Below are 20,012 nucleotides of genomic sequence, written 5' to 3' on the forward strand. Positions count from 1 at the left end.
AAACCAGCGATTTAGCCCTGTGCTAAACCAGCCCCTTCATCATAGAATTTACAATGCTGAAGGAGGCCATTCAGCCCATCGAGTCTGCACCGGCCCTTGGAAAGAGCACCCGACCAAAGTCCACACCTCCACCCTATCCCCATAACCCAGTAACCGCACTTCACCTTTTTTGGACACTGAGGGCAATTTAGCATGGCCAATCCACCTAACCCGCACATCTTTGGACTGATTTGGGTTTGTGATGTGTCTGTGTTCATGGCTGCCAGTGAAATGCCTGTGAACACTTACACACTCAAGTATTCGGAGCGTGTCACTGAGGGAGGGCGCAAGTGTACCCCGTGATGAATTAACCCCTTGAGTAAACAGGCCTATGCAAAGGGAGAACAATAAAAGGACAAACACCAGAGACAATTCTATGCTGCATAGCAAATACATTCTAAATGAGGAACACTTCATTTTGAACAAATACTACCCACTATAAAGTGCTAAATAATATAAAGTATATAAATATATTAATGCTATAAAGCGCTGATAAGTTTAAAAAACTGACTAACTGTGAGTACTCTTTCGATACCTATTTGTACTTAATGGACTGTCTTTATCAATAAAATAAGTTGAATGAAAATTGTGTTTTTTCAGCTCGAGCTTATCATTCGTGTAGACTTGGGAGCTTCTGTGATAAGCTCCCAAGTTAGGGATTTAGGGATCTTTGGATTAAGATCCAGTTGGTTAAATACAACCACAACAGCTATCGTTTACACTTTCTCATGTCTGATAATACATGAGGTCGGCAAAGCATGTGCCGATGTGTGTTTTCATTGCGAACGATGAAATCGCTTTGGAAATGAATAATATCAGATGGACCACATGAGATCGGCCGCAGCAGCAGATATGACAAAGGCAAACCCCATCCAGCTGACCTGGCAAAGTCCTCATGACCATCTGGGAATCTATGGTAAAAGTGAGGGAGATGTGCTGCAGATTTGACAATTAATAATAATAATCTGTATTGTCGCAAGTCGGCTCACATTAACACTGCAAATGAAGTTACTGTGAAAATCTCCGAGTCGCCACATTCCAGCGCCTGTTCGGGTACACAGAGGGAGAATTCAGAACGTCCAATCCACCTAACCTGCACGTCTTTGGACTGTGGGAGGAAACCGGAGCACCCGGAGGAAACCCACGCAGACACGGGGAGAACGTGCAGACTCCACACAGACAGTGACCCAAGTCGGGAAATCGAACCTGGGACCCTGGAGCAGTGAAGCAACAGTGCTAACCACTGTGCTAACTGCCTAAATCATACCTCACCGCCGATGTTCTCGACCCCTCCATCACAGTTTTAGAGGTGGCAGCTCAGTGGTACATACTTCAGATGGAGTGCCACTGACTGTCCTCAACATTGACTCCAAATCCCATGACGTCTCCTGGCATCAGGTCAAACATGGGCAAGGAGACTTCCTGCAGATTACCGTTTATCACCCGCCCTCTGATGAATTATTGCTCCTCCATGTGGATCACCATTTGGAAGCAGCACTGAGAACAGGAAGGGCACTGAAGGTAATAAATTTTCTTTTATAAATTTATAGTACCCAACTATTTTTTTTCCAATTAAGAGGCAATTTAGCGTGGCCAATCCACCTACCCTGCACATCTTTTTGGATTGTGGGGGTGAGACGCACGCAAACACGGGGGGAATGTGCAAAGTGCACACGGACAGTGACCCAGGGCCGGGATCAAACTGGGTCCTCGGTGCTGTGAGGCAGCAGTACTAACCATGCCACCTGGTGTAATAATAATAATTATCTTTACTTTGTCACAAGTAGGCTGACATTAACACTGCAATGAAGTTACTGTGAAAATCCCTTAGTCGCCACATTCCGGCGCCTGTTCGGGTACACAGAGGGAGAATTCAGAATGTCCAATTCACCTGACAGCACGTCTTTCGGGACTTGTGGGAGGAAACCGGAGCGCCCGGAGGAAACCCACGCAGACACGGGGAGAACGTGCTGACTCCGCACAGACTGTGACCCAAGCCTCGAATCGAACCCGGGTCCCTGGCCCTGTGAAGCAACCGTGCTAACCACTGTGCCCCCCCCCCCCCGGGTGAATTCAATGTCTGTCACCAAGAGTGGCTCGCTAGAACTATTACCTATTCAGTTGGTTGAGTGCTAAAGACATATCTGCTGGGCAGGAGTTGCAACAGGTGGCAAGAGAATCAACAAAAAGGATAAACCTCCATGACCTCTTCCTCATCAATGTACCTGTTGCAGATGTATCTGTCCATCAAAATACTGATATTGGTCGGGGTTACTATTGAAAAGAAATGTAACTGAATCAACTATATAAATGGCTACAAGAGCTGGTCAGAGCCTAGGAATTTTACAGTGAATAACTCACCCCCAGATAAAGTCCGTCCATTGTCTACGAGGCACAGTCAGGCGTCTGATGGAATACTCTCCACTTGCCTGAATGAGTGCAACTCCAACAACACTCAAGGATATTGACACCACCCAGGACAAAGCAGCCCCCATCCACCTTAAACATTGACTCCCTCAACCACCGATGCACAGTGGCAGCCGTGTGTACCATCTGTAAGATTCACGGCAGCAACTCACCAAGGCTCCTTTGACGGCACCTTCCAAACCTGCGACCTCTACCATCTAGAAGGAGAAGAGTGATAGAGACATTAGAACATAGAACATAGAACATTACAGCGCAGTGCAGGCCCTTCGGCCCTCGATGTTGCGCTGACCTGTGAAACCCCTCTAAAGTCCCTCTACACTATTCCCTTATCGTCCATATGCCTATCCAATGACCATTTGAATGCATTTAGTGTTGGCGAGTCCACTACTGTTGCAGGCAGGGCTTTCCACGCCCTTACTACTCTCTGAGTAAAGAACCTGCCTCTGACATCTGTCCTATATCTATCGCCCCTCAATTTAAAGCTATGTCCCCTCATTCTGGACATCACCATCCGAGGAAAAAGGCTCTCACTGTCCACCCTATCTAATCCTCTGATCATCTTGTATGCCTCAATTAAGTCACCTCTTAACCTTCTTCTCTCTAACGAAAACAGCCTCAAGTCCTTCAGCCTTTCCTCATATGTTCTTCCCTCCATACCAGGCAACATTCTTGTAAATCTCCTCTGTACCCTTTCCAATGCTTCCACATCCTTCCTATAATGTGGCGACCAGAACTGCACACAATACTCCAAATGCGGCCGCACCAGAGTTTTGTACAACTGCAACATGACCTCATGGCTCCGAAACTCAATTCCTCTACCAATAAAAGCTAACACACCATACGCACTACCACCTCCAAGTCACTCACCATCCTGACTTGGAAATATATCGGCCGTTCATTCATTGTCGCTGGGTCAAATACCTGGAACTCGGTCCCTAACAGCACAGTGGGTGTACGTACACCACGTGGCTGCAGTGGTTCAAGATTCTCACCACCATCTTCTGAAGGGAAGTTAGACATGGGCAACATATATTGGCCTTGCTGACAATCCAAGATCGAATTCTAAAAAGATTGTACGCTATACCCCGGGTTTATATGCTATACCCAGGGTTTAAGACAAAATGGTACAATCCAGTAGCTATCAGACCTTCACACCAAAACCCCCCCTAATAATTGAACATAGACTGCAGAAGGAGGCCATTTGGCCCATCAAGTATGCACCCACCCACTTAAACCCTCACTTCCACCCTATCCCCAATAAACCCTCCTAACCTTGTTGGACACTAAGGGCAATTTATCATGGCCAATCCACCCAACCTGCACATCTTTGGACTGTGGGAGGAAACCGGAGCACCCGGAGGAAACCCAGCAGACAAGGGGAGAACGTGCAGACTCCGCACAGACAGCGACCCAGCGGGGAATCGAACGTGTGACCCTGGAGCTGTGAAGCAATTGTGCTAACCACCATGCTACCGTGCTGCCCATTGGTCACTGATCCTTTCTAATTCCTTTCATTAAAACTGAAACATGATTCTCTGATATTGAGCTGAGTTTTATTGCTATGATGCAACTATGATGTAACATTACATGTAAAACATGATTGCTAATACTGGCCCAGGAAACGTGTGCTGTTCTGCAGCTGCATTGTAAACTCCAATTGTGCAGCTTCATGTAGTGGCTTGAGGCAATCACAGGACGATAGGCCGCAGTAATGAAGAACAAAGTGTTTATTGACAACTAAGAAGGCTAACGTATACACAGACAGAGTCTCCGATATCGGTGTTAATGCTCTGGCTCCCGGTTTCATTCTAACTAGAACACTGCTCCCTGTGACCCATGCTGATCTCTTATTGGTCAGGGTTAGTGCATTCCCGCGCAATAGGCCCTAAGCACATGGACCACAAAGGAACACCCGTTAAAGGGGCCACACTACCACAATTGAGTTCTTCTATTTCCCAGCCTCTGATCATTCAGTTCTCACATGGAAACGTATATAATGTAAAGTAAGGTTGCCATAGTCCCAGATGACCTCAGGATTACCTCAACTCAGCAGAGGGGCAGGGTTGAGAAGGTGGGGCCGATAGGTCGTGAATAATGTCAGCTGGTACGGGGAATTGAACCCCCGCTGCTGGCCCCGCTCTGCGTCACAAACCAGCTGTCTGCGCAAGTGAGCTAAACTGGCCCCACAGAAACATATAAGTATGGACAGAAGGAGCCCATGTGGCCACCACGTCCATACTGGCTGAAAAAGATCCCATCTTTCAGCACTTGGCCCTCAGCCCTGTCGATTACAGCGTCTCAGGTACATATTCAAGATTAAAAATATATAGTTTTAGGTTTCTGTCTCTCTATCAGGAAGTGAACTCCAGGCCCCACTACCCTCTGGGTGAAAAATATTGCTTCAACTCCAATTTACTACTTCTGCGCCTGACATATACCACTGCCTGGCACATATCACTGCCTGGCACATATCACTGCCTGGCTTATAGCATTGACTGGCACATATCACTGACTGGCACATATCACTGACTGACACATATCACTGCCTGGCACATAGCACTGACTGACACATATCACTGCCTGGCATATATCACTGACTGGCACATACCACTACCTGGTACATATCACTGACTGACACATATCACTGACTGACACATATCACTGACTGGCACATACCACTACCTGGTACATATCACTGACTGACACATATCACTGACTGGCACATATCACTGACTGGCACATATCACTGACTGGCACATATCACTGCCTGACACATATCACTGCCTGGCACATATCACTGACTGGCACATATCACTGCCTGGCACATATCACTGCCTGACACATATCACTGACTGACATATACCACTGCCTGACACATATCACTGCCTGACACATATCACTGCCTGGCACATATCACTGCCTGGCACATATCACTGCCTGACACATATCACTGCCTGACACATATCACTGCCTGACACATATCACTGACTGACACATATCACTGCCTGGCACATATCACTGCCTGGCACATATCACTGCCTGGCACATATCACTGACTGGCACATAGCACTGACTGGCACATATCACTGCCTGGCACATATCACTGACTGGCACATATCACTGACTGGCACATATCACTGCCTGGCACATATCACTGCCTGGCACATATCACTGACTGGCACATAGCACTGACTGGCACATATCACTGCCTGGCACATATCACTGACTGGCACATATCACTGCCTGACACATATCACTGCCTGACACATATCACTGACTGGCACATAGCACTGACTGGTACATATCACTGCCTGGCACATATCACTGACTGGCACATATCACTGCCTGGCATATATCACTGCCTGACACATATCACTGACTGGCACATATCACTGCCTGACACATATCACTGACTGGCACATATCGCTGCATAGCACATATCACAGCCTGGCACATAGCACTGCCTGGCACATATCACTGACTGACACATATCACTGACTGGCACATATCACTGCCTGACACATATCACTGCCTGGCACATATCACTGCCTGGCACATATCACTGCCTGACACATATCACTGCCTGGCACATATCACTGCCTGGCATATATCACTGCCTGGCACATAGCACTGCCTGACACATATCACTGCCTGGCACATATCACTGCCTGGCACATAGCACTGCCTGACACATATCACTGCCTGACACATATCACTGCCTGGCATATATCACTACCTGACACATATCACTGCCTGGCACATAGCACTGCCTGGCATATATCACTGCCTGGCACATATCACTGCCTGGCACATATCACTAACTGGCACATACCACTACCTCGCACATAGCACTGACTGGCACATATCACTGACTGGCACATATCACTGCCTGGCACATATCACTACCTGGCACATACCACTACCTCGCACATAGCACTGACTGGCACATAGCACTGACTGGCACATATCACTGACTGGCACATATCACTGCCTGTATTCATTCACGGGCTTGTTTTTTCAACCTTGGCAAGAAGGGTTTACAATGCAAAGGGGGAGAAGACTGGAGTTGGTCCAGCACAAAGTACAGCTCACAGATTCAGAGAAGGAGTGGCCTTGGAGATAAGTGGCACATCCTTTCCTCTGTCTCTCAGAGATGGAGGGACAGTGAACTTGCAGATTGTGGGGTGGATTCTCCATCGGCCGATGGTAGTATCGGGGTCAACAATGCGGGCGTGGAATTGCGAAATTGGGATCGGCGGCAGGCATCGGGGGCGCCGATCTGAACGCAATGCTCCGACCCTCCCCGTCAACGTCGGAATCGAGGTACATAACCGTGCGCCAGTAGGAGCACGCGAATGAATGAAATGATATGAAATGAAAATCGCTTATTGTCACAAGTAGGCTTCAAATGAAGTTACTGTGAAAAGCCCCTAGTCGACATATTCCGGCACCTGTTCAGGGAGGGTGGTATGGGAATTGAACCCGTGCTGCTGGCCTTGGTCTGTTTTTCAAGCTAGCAATTTTGCCCACTGTGCTAAACCAGGCTAATATAAATAATCTTTATTGTCACAAGTAGGCTTACATTAACTCTGCAATGAAGTTACTGTGAAAAGCCCCTAGTCGTCACATTCCGGCGCCTGTTCGGGTACACAGAGGGCGAATTCAGAATGCCCAATTCACCTAACAGCACGTCTTTCAGGACTTGTGGGAGGAAACCGGAGCACCCGGAGGAAACCCACTCAGACACGGGGAGAACGTGCAGACTCCGCACAGACAGTGACCCAAGCCGGAATCGAACCTGGGACCCTGGAGCTGTGATGCAGCCGTGCTACCCACTGTGCTACCGTGCTGCCCCAGAGCGCTAGATTGCGCTACAGTTTGGAAGCAATGTAATACATTGCAACAGTTCTCACTTTGTAGACGCCCAGTTGATTTACACAACACGCAGTGTATCATCCTCTCACCCTGCAGAGATATTAATCTGCGTTCAGCTCATCAAACATTGTGGAATAATTCTGCGTGTTGCTCCTGTGTGGGACGTGAGACGGTCACGAAAATAATTTTATCAGCTGGCAGACAGGCAGGAAACATCAATCGCCCATTTGAGAAGGTACGCCATTTAATTGAATTGACTTTGTAAACCATTCCTCTGCTCAGCAAGGGATGTGTTGGCACTGGCTATTAGATAACCCTCTGAAACATCCAAGGGTTGATGTTAACTCCCTACCACAAGGTGGGGAGAAATCAGCAGTTGGGTGAGTTCCAACAGGTCACAAATTGCAGAGCCTGGGGGGGAGGGGGCAGAGGATTGGGGTAGTTCTGAAGCGTGCTAAGGAGAACCCTGGGCAGTGGGGAGAGGGGGGCTCGATAACAAATGGGAGGGGTACGAGGTGATGCAGTTTGACAGAAAGGATGGAGCGAGGCCATAGAGGTTAAAGGGTATGCAGGAACAGAGGGACATGTGGGTGCACGTGCATAGATCTTTGAAGTTGGAAAGATATATTGGGCGGATTTAACCGGAAGAACTCTATATCCTGTATTGGGAGTGTTCAGCGGGGATTTCTTAGATGGCTGCAATGCTACGAGACGCTCTGCTATTCAACAGTACTTTGCTGTTTCTTAGGGAGTTTCTCCCTGCAGAGGCTGCATTTAATGAGTCGCTTCCTGCTGGCAAGCCCAGCTGGAGAGGCCCCTCACAGATCGGGGCACCAGTGTGTCTGGCTCGCCCCGCACCCACCCCTCCTTCCCTCTCAGCCCCTCCTCCCCATTTTCGACCCCTGCTTCCCTCCCCATGACCTCAGGGAGGTCCCTGGGCCTGGGAACACCCCCTCACCCTCTCCACCTGCTAATTCCTCCCCCCCCCCCCAACCCCTGGCAGTGCCAACCTGGCACCCGGGCAGTGCCCCATTAGGCTGGCAGTGCCACCTGCAAACCCTGGTAGTGCCAGCCTGGCCCCCTAACAATGAGCCAAGATTATACTGAACCCCTACAAAGCTTTATTGAGGCCCCAGCCGAAGTACGACTCACGTTCTGCTGACCTCATTTTTGGAAGGATGTGAGGGTCCTTGATTGGGTGCAGAGATCGGCTCCAGGGATACGGGATGTTAGTTCCAAGTTAAGTTGGGAAAGTTGGAGCTTTTCCCTTTTAAGCGAAGGAGGTTGGGGGGGAAGAGCTGATGGAGAAATACTGAATGCAATGTCATTGCCAACGCTGAAGTCCTTCCATACCCACCCTGGGGGTTACCATTGATCAGAAACTGAACTGGTTATATAAATACTGTGGCTACAAGAGCAGGTCAGAATCTCGGAGTCCTACAGTGAGTAACTCACCTCCTGACCCCCCAAAGCCTGTCCACCACCTACACGGCACAAGTCAGGAGTGTGATGGAATGCTCTCCACTTGCCTGGATGAGCGCAGCTCCAACAACACTCAAGAAGCTCAACACCATCCAGGACAAAGCAGCCAACTTATTTGGCAAACTGTTCTATATTAAACGTTCACTTCCTGCACCACATATTGGCAGCAGTGCATCCTGTATACAAGATGCAGTACAGTAACCCACCTAAACCCCTTCCACTGCTCCTTCCAAGCCCATGGTTTTTACAACCTCGAGGGACAAGGGCAGTAAATGCATGGGGCGCTACCAGCTACCAGTTCCCCTCCAAGTCAGACACCATCCTGACCTGGAACTAGATAGCCAGAGGAAAGTAAGTTCTGGAAAAGACATTAGGAGTTGGCAAAGGGATATAGACAGCATAGTGGCCTGGGTAAAATCAGAAGTTGCTAAAACGAAGACGTTCGCAAGGAGCTACGTCTGGTGGTCCGAGCTTGTCTCCAACATTGAAAATTTTGAAAAACAGCGCCCGTCATGTTGGGAAGATCAGAAGATCTCACAGTTGGCCTCAATACATCCATGGGAGTGGTCAGGAAGATCTTGGACACACTGACTTCACCAGGCTGTTTATGGGGTCAGGGTTTCTAATCTTGGTCAATGTCCATTGTAACTGGATGGACGTACGTCAGATATCCTCCATGATTTCCAGCGCCACCCTTCATAGACTTTATCATAGAATTTACAGTGCAGAAGGAGGCCACTCGGCCCATCGAGTCTGCACCGGCTCTTGGAAAGAGCACCCTACCCAAGGTCAACACCTCCACCCTATCCCCATAACCCAGTAACCCCACCCAACACTAAGGGCAATTTTGGACACTAAGGGCAATTTAGCCTGGCCAATCCACCTAACCTGCACATCTTTGGACTGTGGGAGGAAACCGGAGTACCCGGAGGAAACCCACGCACACACGGGGAGGACGTGCAGACTCCACACAGACAGTGACCGAGCCGGAAACCGGACCTGGGACCCTGGAGCTGTGAAGCAATTGAGCTATCCACAATGCTACCGTGCTGCCCTGGAGGTCCGAAGGTCCTCGGCTCCGACCAGGTCACCCCCTTCCCTCGTGAAGAATTCCAGACGTTCGCCAAGTCCAAGGGGGTGAAACACACCCGAATGGCGCCATTCCACCCATCGTCTAATGGCCCAGTCGAACGGGCGGTCCAAACGTTTAAAAGCGGCATGAAGAAAGGGACTGCTGGCTCGCTCGGCACCAGATTGGCTCAGTTTCTCTTCAATTACAGGACCGAGCTACACACTATGGCGGGGGCTTGCAGCAGCAGAATTGTCGATGGGCTGATGCCCCTGGACCAGACTCAGTCCATTCTTTCCCTTTTGATTTTTGGAAATATTTTTTAACGGCATTTTCAAATTTATAAACGATGCAGTACATTGTTGGCCGTGTTTATTCACGGTACAATACAGGAAGGTTGTTTTATCCTTCCCTTAATTTCCCCTATTTACATTCTGCTGCCCTCTGGCCCTCCCTCCCCTCCCCCCCCAGCCCACCCCTCCCTACCCCCTCCCCCCCACCCCCTCCTTGTGTCCCCCCTGGCTAGTTTTGGGGGGGGGGGTGTTTCGCCCCCCACTTCCTCTCCCCTTCCCCCCACTTTCTTTTCTTCCCCCTCAACTTCGGCTATGTTTCTCCTGTGATTGGGGTGGGGGGGGGCCTTGGCCCCCTCCCTGCACCCCCCCCCCCCGGGTTGCGCGCTCCTGTAGTTCCCCCCCCTGATTTTATTTTATTTTTTCCTCTCCCTTTTCTTTCTAACTTTCCCGTTTCCCCAACTTATTCATTGTTTCTGGCCTCGAGCAGGTTCTAGAACAGGCCGACAAACCTCCCCCATGCGTTTAGGAAGCCTTTCTCCGACCCTCGGATGGCGTACTTAATCTTCTCCAGGTGGAGGAATTCCGAGAGGTCAGCGAGCCAGTCTGTAGCTGTGGGTGGTGCTGCTGATCGACAGCCGAGCAGGATTCTCCGGCGGCGATTAGGGAAGCGAGAGCGAGGGTGTTGGCCGCCTTCCCCATGTGTAGCTCTGGCTGCTCCGATACCCGACGATTGCCACTATTGGGCATGGCTTCACCCTCACCCCCACAACCTTGGACATTGCCTCGGAAAAGGCTGTACAGAACCCAGCAAGCTTGGGGCAAGCCCAGAACATGTGGGTGTGGTTGGCCGGGCCCCTCTGGCACTGCTCACATTTATCCTCCACCTCGGCGAAGAACCTGCTCATTCGGGTTCTGGTCAGGTGCGCTCTGTGCATCACTTTGAGCTGCATTAGGCTGAGCCTTGCGCAGGAGGAGGTGGAGTTGGCCCTGCTCAGTGTATCGCTCCAGAGTCCCCACCCCACCTCTGACCCTAGTTCATCCTCCCATTTCCATCTGGTCTCAACCAATGGTGTTCGAGTTCTGCCCAGTAGCTGTCCATGCATTTTCCCTTCTTTACTGTCTGTGTTTATCAGGTCCTCTAGTAGTGTGGTCTCTGGGGTCTCTGGGGTACCCGACTGTCTCCTTGCATAGGAAGTGATTTATTTGCAGTTGGCAGTTTATGTTATCAGTCAGTTCGCCCACTATTGCCAGTCTGTGCCCTATGTAGTAGTCCCTAACTGTCAGCATGCTCCCGTCCCGTCTCCCTTTCCTGAAGGTGGTGTTTAGCATGGCTGGGGGGAGTTTGTGGTTGCCGCAGATGGGAACCATGGGGGACATCCAAGTCAGCCCAAAGTGCTGTCTTAGTTGGGCCCACGTTTTCAGTGTGGCCACTACCACTGGGCTTGATGTGATTTTGCCGAGGGGGTCTATTCTTTCCCAGCCTGGGTGAGAAAGTAGAGTCAAAACAGGAGGTGCAGAGAATAATTATGAAACGCAGCAACGCAGCAAGACTTTTACACCGGGAGATACCGTCTGTGTTCAGAACTTCGGCGGCAGATCCCCTTGGATCCTGGGATTCGTGGTGGGAAAAGACTGACCCCGTGACGTACAAGGTCAAGACCAAGGGAGATAACCATCAATAAACACATGGACCATCTCAGGAGCAGAGGAACCTCAACTGCAGAAACTACTCTGGGCGGGGTGACGCTCTCAACATCCTTGCGACCTACTTCCAGGCAGGGGACTCATCCCAAGAGTCATCTCCAACAGGACAAAGACCTGGGCTCAGAAGTGGAGTCTGAGGTGACTGACCAGAAGCAAGATGTCAATGTCGAGGAAGAGCCTCCGTCAGTGGCATCGCGACGCTCGGCTAGGAAGTGACGATCTTCTCCCAGCTTCCCACGCCCACATCAGGCTCCGCTGATAGTAGACTGAAGGTCGTGCGCTCAGAGGCAAAGGAGACCTCATTATCGGGGAGTGAGGGGGAGGATTTGGACTTGGGGAAGGGGGGTGGGGAGGGATGTGTTAACCCTTACAAGGACCAGGGGGAATCACCCAGTGATCTCCCTGTAGAGTGCACGTTCCTGTGGTAAAGGGCAGAGGCTCCGCCAGTGTGGACACATTACTGAGCCCTTTTATTGCTGTCCCAGACCCAGATCCAGACCGGGTGGTGTGTTATACCCGGGCGGGGAAGCTCGTGTTGTGCGCTGTGCATGCGGCTTAGCTTTTGAGTTTAGAATAAACCTGTCTGAACCTTCACCTTAATGTCTCCTGGGTTATTACAGGTGCCTCCACCAGACGACTGCAGTGGTCAACAAAACAGTTGACCATTACCTTCTCAATGGCAATTCCGGATGACCAGCCTTTGTCAGCGATGCTGAATGTTTTGATGAGGTTTCAATAATAATAATAATCTTTATTGTCACCAGTAGCTGATATTAACACTGTAATGAAGTTACTGTGAAAACCCCCTAGTTGCCACATTCCGGCGCCTGTTCGGGTACACTGGGGGAGAATTCAGAATGTCCAATTCACCTAACAGCACGTCTTTTGGGACTTGTGGGAGGAAACCGGAGCACCCGGAGGAAACCCACACAGACACAGGGAGAATGTGCAGACTCCGCACAGACAGTGACCCAAGCCGGGAATCGAACCTGGGACCCCGGCGCTGTGAAACAACACTGCAAACTATGTCAGCAAATAGTTTTTATTTCCAGGGTCCTGGGCGTTACCTAATGGCCTAACTCAGCCATGGGTCAATGAGGAGTCAACCATCCTGCCGTGGGGTTGGGGGTCACATGTAGGCCAGGTTAGCAATGACAGATCTCCTCCCCAGTGAACCAGATGGGTTTTAATGACAATGGATGATCATTGCCTGGCAACCATTACTGAATTTAAATTCCACCATTTGAGTTGGTGGGATTTGAACCCATGTCCTTAGGACACGAGCCTGGACCCCCTGGATTCAGTGACTGCTACATCACCCCCAATTTACACTATTGCCAAAGACTGTTTAGGGGCTGGTTTAGCACTGGGCGAAATCGCTGGCTTTGAAAGCAGACCAAGGCAGGCCAGCAGCGCGGGTTCAATTCCCATACCAGCCTCCCCGAACAGGTGCCAGAATGTGGTGACTAGGGGCTTTTGTTCAGTAACTTCATTGGAAGCCTACGTGTGACAATAAGCCATTTTCATTTTATTCATTTCAAACTTCATGGTGTGTCCAACCTGGTTCTCCCCTGAAGCCACCTTGTCGAAGAATGGAAACATTAACCCTTTACTCCACATTCCCCACCCACAGTATAATCTCCAAATTAGTCTTTTTAAACTATTTACAACACATTCCCATTGTCTCTGAACCTCATGTCGCGTCTAATGTTTCCACCATCCCAGTCCGATCTGCTCCACTCCACCACCCGCCCCCTCCCCCCATCTAGTCATTGCCACCAAAGACTTCAATCCCCAATCATATGCCTGGTTCCCTTCGATTACATGTGGGAAAATCCTGCTCAGAGTGTGGGAGTGAACTTTTTAAATATTTCTTTATTCTCCTTCTTTTTCACATTTTCTCCCAAATTCACACCCACCAACAATAAACAGTAATCAGTAACAAATATGTCAGTCCCCATATCGATAACAACGATCCCATCCTCCCACCAAAATCCAAACATTCTCCCACATGTTCACATAAACAACTGACAAAAAGGAATCAGGAATCCCCCATAGCCTCCAATAACACCCATCGCCTCCCCCTCCCCCCAACCCTCCCACCCACCCCCTCCCAACTAATGTTCGAACAGGCGCCGGAATGTGGCGACTAGGGGATTTTCACAGTAACTTCGTTGCAGTGTTAATTAAGCCTACTTGTGACACTAATGAAGATTATTATTCCTCCGGGTGCTCCAGTTTCCTCCCACAGTCCAAAGATGTGCAGGTTAGGTGGATTGGCCGTGCTAGAATTGCCCCTTAGTGTCTAAATGGTTAGGTGGGGTTACGGAGATAGGGCGCGAGTGTGGGCCTGGGTGGGGTGCTCTTTACTCGGAAGGTCGGTGTAGACTCGATGGGCCGAATGGCCTCCTTCTGAACTGTAGGGTTTTACGATCAGCTTCTGGAATATTTAACTGTTTAAACTCCCTCAAAATTGATTGTACGAGCAGCACAAATCTGGTACCTGAGCGTGGCTTTATTCTTATTTGCTGATTTACTTTTCTTTTGTTTCAGAACATGTCTTCAATACACATAAACCCTGACGATCTTTTTTCTCATATTCCAATTTATACCTATAATCCCAACAGCACTTTTGATCCGGATAAGGCTCCCTGCAGTCGAGTAATTAATACCCTCTCGACCAACACTGCCATTGCTGTTGTCTATAGCCTGGTCTGTTTCCTCGCTATGGCAGGGAACATGGTTGTAATGGTGGTTTTACTTTACAATCGACGTACAACATCATCCACAGACAACTACCTGCTTCATCTGGCAGTGGCAGATCTCCTATTCGCCGTGACCTTGCCCTTTTGGGCAGTGGATGCCATATCTGGCTGGGTGTTTGGCGATGCCATGTGTAAGATCATCAGCATGTTACAGGAAGTTAACTTTTACAGCGGGATTCTGTTACTGGCTTGTATCAGTGTCGACCGCTATCGGTCCATTGTCTATTCCACAAGGATCTACCAGAAGAAGAGGCCATTTGTAATCAAGGTGATCTGTGCTGTTGTCTGGGTGTTGGCCATTGTTTTGTCTTTGCCTATTCTGTACAAGGGTGAATACAACCCAGCTGGTTTCGACAGGCAGTTCTGCCATGAGGTACTTGACGGTAAATTGGCTGAAAAATGGAGGATAACTACCAGGTTTCTGAGGCACTTTATTGGGTTCCTCGTTCCACTGGCTGTGATGATCTTCTGCTACAGTGTGACGATTTGGAGACTGTGTCAAACGAGGGGGTTCCAGAAACAGAAAGCCATGAAAGTCATCATCGCGGTGGTGCTGGCCTTCCTCTTCTGTTGGCTCCCGCACAATATCACCGTGTTCATCGACACACTGATGAGGAGCAAGTACATCCGAGAGACTTGTGACATGCGTCATCATGCCGATAGGGCTCTGACCGCAACTCAAATCTTGGGATTCCTGCACTGCTGCATCAACCCAATCCTGTACGCATTCATCGGGGTGAAATTCAGGAGAAACTTGTTCAACCTTTTGCGTATGAAAGCAATCACTGAACAGAGTGAAGAGTCACAGCTTGAGAAATCTACATCCGTCACTTTATCTAGATTCACTGCAACCAACGTATAATGGTCCCTAACTACCCCAGAGTGGCAATCTCTGGCGGGTTGCCCCTCCTGCCGGACTTACCTACGCCGGGAGACCCTGCCTCACTCAACCTTCCTCACTCAGGCTGGGTGAGGCAGGAGCAGGGGAGCATGTTCCCAGCTGCTTTGGCACGGAGCAACTGGGGTGCAGGGAGCTAAGAAACGCTCCCTTTCTTACGGTATTAATTTCTGTAAAAGAGATGTTTAAAGCCGGGGAGTGGGGGTGAGGGGGTGGGGGGGGGGGGGGGGGGGGCTGATGACCGGGAGGGGGTAATCAGGTTGGGAGTGGGGGAATGTCAGGTTGGGTTGCGGGTGGGCGGGTGGGTGGGGGGGGGGGGGGGGGGCAGGAGGGTGGGTGGGGGGGGGGCAGGGAGGTGGGGGGGGGGGGCGAGGGGGTACGTACGGGGCTGCAGCTGCGAGTTTAAACAGTTACTCTGGAGTTAGAAGTGATTTGCTTTCCCTCTAAGTCTTTCAGAGTAACGATCAGAGTAAAACTGGGAGAACCATCTGAAGTTGGCGATATAAGAACATAAGAACATAAGAACATAAGAACTAGGAGCAGGAGTAGGCCATCTGGCCCCTCGAGCCTGCTCCGCCATTCAATTAGATCATGGCTGATCTTTTGTGGACTCAGCTCCACTTTCCCGCCCGAACACCATAACCCTTAATCCCTTTATTCTTCAAAAAACTATCTATCTTACCTTAAAAACATGTAATGAAGGAGCCTCAACTGCTTCACTGGGCAAGGAATTCCATAGATTCACAACCCTTTGGTGAAGAAGTTCCTCCTAAACTCAGTCCTAAATCTACTTCCCCTTATTTTGAGGCTATGTCCCCTAGTTCTGCTGTCACCCGCCAGTGGAAACAACCTGCCCGCATCTATCCTATCTATTCCCTTCATAATTTTAAATGTTTCTATAAGATCCCCCCTCATCCTTCTAAATTCCAACGAGTACAGTCCCAGTCTACTCAACCTCTCCTCATAATCCAACCCCTTCAGCTCTGGGATTAACCTAGTGAATCTCCTCTGCACACCCTCCAGCGCCAGTACGACAAAATTGCTTTTGTCAGATGTGTTCCCAGCCCCCGTTATTGTCCAGAGGAAGCTAACGCTTTGGGGGCAATTACTCGAGAGGGGTTCCCCTGCAATTCATTGGGGTACTCACTAAATGCAGGGCTGGGGAACCAGGATGTTCTAGACCACAGATACTTTAATGAATGAAATCAGGTTACTCCAATGGAAAATAAAGTTGGTTGGAAAACTGTATTAACCACCGCACCAGTGTTGGCGACACCTAACTTTGCCCAGCAATTTAAGGTGACATTGGATGCGAGTGATGTGGGTGTTGGTGCTGCGCTGTTACAGGGAGACAACAAAAGAATCAAAAGGCCTGTTGGTTATTTTTCTCGGAAACGAAATATTCACCAAAAGAAATATTCGACCATCGAGAAGGAGGCATTGAATTTGGTGTTGGCGTTTCAACATTTTGACATTTATGTTGCCAACAATTCATCGGAGACAATTGTTTATACAGACCATAATCCATTAAAGTTTTTGGAAAAGATTCAGGATCAAAGTGCAAGACTGTTCAGATGGAGTTTATTGTGACAACCATTTAACTTCAAAATTATACATGCAGCAGGAAGAGAAAACGTGATTGCCGATGCTTCATTACAACTTTGAAATGCGGGAAAACTGGAACAGTCGAAGGTGGGAAGGAAAGACTGAAATGGACGATACTTATGTTCAAATGTGCATGCTAAAATGTAATATGTATCTTAGAGAGTATGAGTAATGTTTAAAGTCGAAATGCTTTGGATAATGAAGCTATCTTTTTCTATTGCTGGTTCACTTTTTTTTAAGGGGGTGGTGTGACAGATGTAGTAATTTCAGAGATATTGGATTATATGTATTGGGTGCAGTAAGGATTAAAAGCCTGGGTTAGTGTGTGTGTGTGACTGCTGCAGTAGTGCTTTCAAAAGTCCTGGCTTGCAAGAGAGCTAGGCCTTTTGGGAGCCAGAGGTGCAATTAAAGCCTGGTAAAAGTTTGGGCTTAAAGATTTTTGTTTATATTACGAGGGTTCCCCGTGGAGTTGTTAATTAGAGACATTGGGCAGGATTCTCCTGTACCAGGCGGGGCGGGGGTCCCAACGAGACGGAGTGGCATGAACCACTCCGGCGTCGGGCTGCCCCAAAGGTACGGAATCCTCCGTACCTTCAGGGGCTAGGCCGGCGCCGGAGTGGTTTGCGCCCCGCCGGCCGGCGTGGAAGGCCTTTGGCGCCGTGCCAGTCGGGGCCGAAGGGACTCCGCCGGCCGACGCAGGTACGTGCATGCGTGGGAGCATCAGCAGCTGCTGAAGTCATCCCCATGCATGCTCAGGGGGGGGTCACCTTCGCGCCAGCCATCGCGTAGGCTTACATGGCTGGCAGGGAGGAAAAGAGTGCACCCACGGCACAGGTCCGCCCGCAGATCGGTGGGCCCCGATCGCGGGCCAGGGCACCGTGGGGTCACCCCCCGGGGCCAGATTGCCCCTCCCCCTCCAGGACCCCGGAGCCCGCTCGCGCCCCCAGGTCCTGCTGGTGAGGGACCTAGTCCAAGTTACGGCGGCGGGACCTGCATAGAACCAGCGGGACTTCAGCCCATCGAGGGCCAGAGAATCGCCGGGGGGGGGGGGGGCGTTGCGAGCGGCCGCCGACCGGCGCGGCGTGATTCCCACCCCCGCCAATTCTCCGGCACCGGAGAATTCGGAGGCCGGCAGGGGCGGGATTCACGCCGCCCCCTCGGTGATTCTCCGCCCCGGCGGGGCGGGGGGCAGGGGGGGTCGGAGAATCCCGGCCATTGTGTTCAGCTTAGCAAGGTGATTTAGTGAATGGGAGATGTTAAAGCAGTCAGGTGATGATCTTCAGGGTTAGTCTGTGGGTAGAGTACAAGAGCTGCTCTCAAAACAGTTCGGTTAAAGGTCTGTCTGTAGACAGACTAACAGTTTCTTTCCAAACAGTTCAGTTAGTTTGTCGCTGGAAGGCACGCTGAGAAGGGTTTCTGTAGCACGGTAGCATGGTGGTTAGCATAATGCTTCACAGCTCCAGGGCCCCAGGTTCGGTTCCCGGCTGGGTTACTGTCTGTGTGGAGTCTGCACATCCTCCCCGTGTCTGCGTGGGTTTCCTCCGGGTGCTCCAGTTTCCTCCCACAGTCCAAAGATGTGCGGGTTAGGTGGATTGGCCATGCTAAATTGCCCATAGTGTCCTAAAAAGTAAGGTTAAGGGGGGGGTGGTGTTGGGTTACGGGTATGGGGTGGATATGTGGGTTTGAGTAGGGTGATCATTGCTCGGCACAACATTGAGGGCCAAAGGGCCTGTTCTGTGCTGTACTGTTCTATGTCTAACTATGCCAGAGATTCTGCATGGTTCTGACAGGGTTCAGGTTCATCTTTTCAAACAGTCTCAAAGGACATCTCTGTACAGCAAGTATTGCCGAGTGCTAACTGTATTTAAAAGTGAATTGAGATCTGAGATGGTTCTATTGTTTGAGTGGGAGTAAAGATAGCAGTTAAGGATTATTGTGTCACTGTATTGATTAGCATTGTTTAAGGGGTAATTATAAGCTATTTTCTGATGTGATGTTAAAGATATTTTAATAAAGTCTTCGTAATAAAGTTTGTTTTAATATACCATATTGAGTGTAATCACTCCAGGGGCAAAATATCTTTCCTCACAGTCTTACCAAATTGAAATAAAATGTTGGGGCGTCTGCCCACTATCCCAGCCACTGTTGGTGTCCGGGCTGGGGTGTAATATACTGCCACATTCAAAGATAGTGGCCTATTGTGTACCATATTGTTCCCAAATTCCAACAAATTAATTTGTATCATTGAATGCTCAGTGTACTGTTGGCAATTTCAATATAAATAGTTTTAGCGTTATCATTTGGTACTCTGAATCAAGATGCTACCTGGTATAATGAACGTTAACTTGATCAGAAGCCATTAAAACAAAGGTGTTATTGCATTATTGGAAACTAACCAGATCAGTTAAATAGAGAGCCTTTATTGCGAGGCAATTAAAGAACAAGCAATTAATCAATAGATGTATTAGTAAGGCTGGTAATATATATAACCTGCAATGCAAATGTTTTAATGTTTTATAATTATATATAGTTTTTAAAATCTTTTTATTGGCATTTTCAATTATATAATAAAACTTTGCATCCAATATTTACAGTTTATGCAGTTCTTATGGTACATACAATCCTTCTTGATGTATCCTCTCCCCCCACGTCCTCCCTGCCCCCCCCCCCCCCCCCATTCCCTGACCCCTCCTTGGCATCCGCCTCTTTCATTCTGGGCCTTCTGTCCTGAGCTTCCGTTCTTCCACCCCCCCTTCTTCCTGCCCCCTCACCCCCTCCCCCCACTCTTCTCCCTGTAGTTCTCCTGAGATTCCTCCACTCTTCCTCCCCCCTTCCATAGAAAGCATCCTATTGGC

At 49.5% G+C, this 20,012-nt stretch overlaps 1 protein-coding gene across 2 annotated transcripts; it reads left to right on the forward strand.

Annotated features, from left to right (window-relative positions):
- The first annotated feature begins 1,221 nt into the window (after positions 1-1,221).
- LOC119962466 (C-X-C chemokine receptor type 2-like) lies at positions 1,222-15,737 on the forward strand. Of its 2 annotated transcripts, none has more exons than XM_038790417.1 (2): positions 1,222-1,560; positions 14,443-15,737. In XM_038790417.1, exon 2 carries the CDS (start codon positions 14,446-14,448, stop codon positions 15,514-15,516), a length of 1,071 nt encoding a protein of 356 aa, XP_038646345.1. In that variant the 5' UTR covers positions 1,222-1,560; positions 14,443-14,445; the 3' UTR covers positions 15,517-15,737. The 2 variants fall into 2 exon arrangements, with proteins under 2 accessions (XP_038646345.1, XP_038646344.1); XM_038790416.1 differs by lacking the exon at positions 1,222-1,560 and adding an exon at positions 7,434-7,576.
- Positions 15,738-20,012: the final 4,275 nt, after the last annotated feature.

The sequence above is a fragment of the Scyliorhinus canicula genome, chromosome 2, assembly GCF_902713615.1.
Source record: "Scyliorhinus canicula chromosome 2, sScyCan1.1, whole genome shotgun sequence".
Taxonomy (NCBI): domain Eukaryota; kingdom Metazoa; phylum Chordata; class Chondrichthyes; order Carcharhiniformes; family Scyliorhinidae; genus Scyliorhinus; species Scyliorhinus canicula.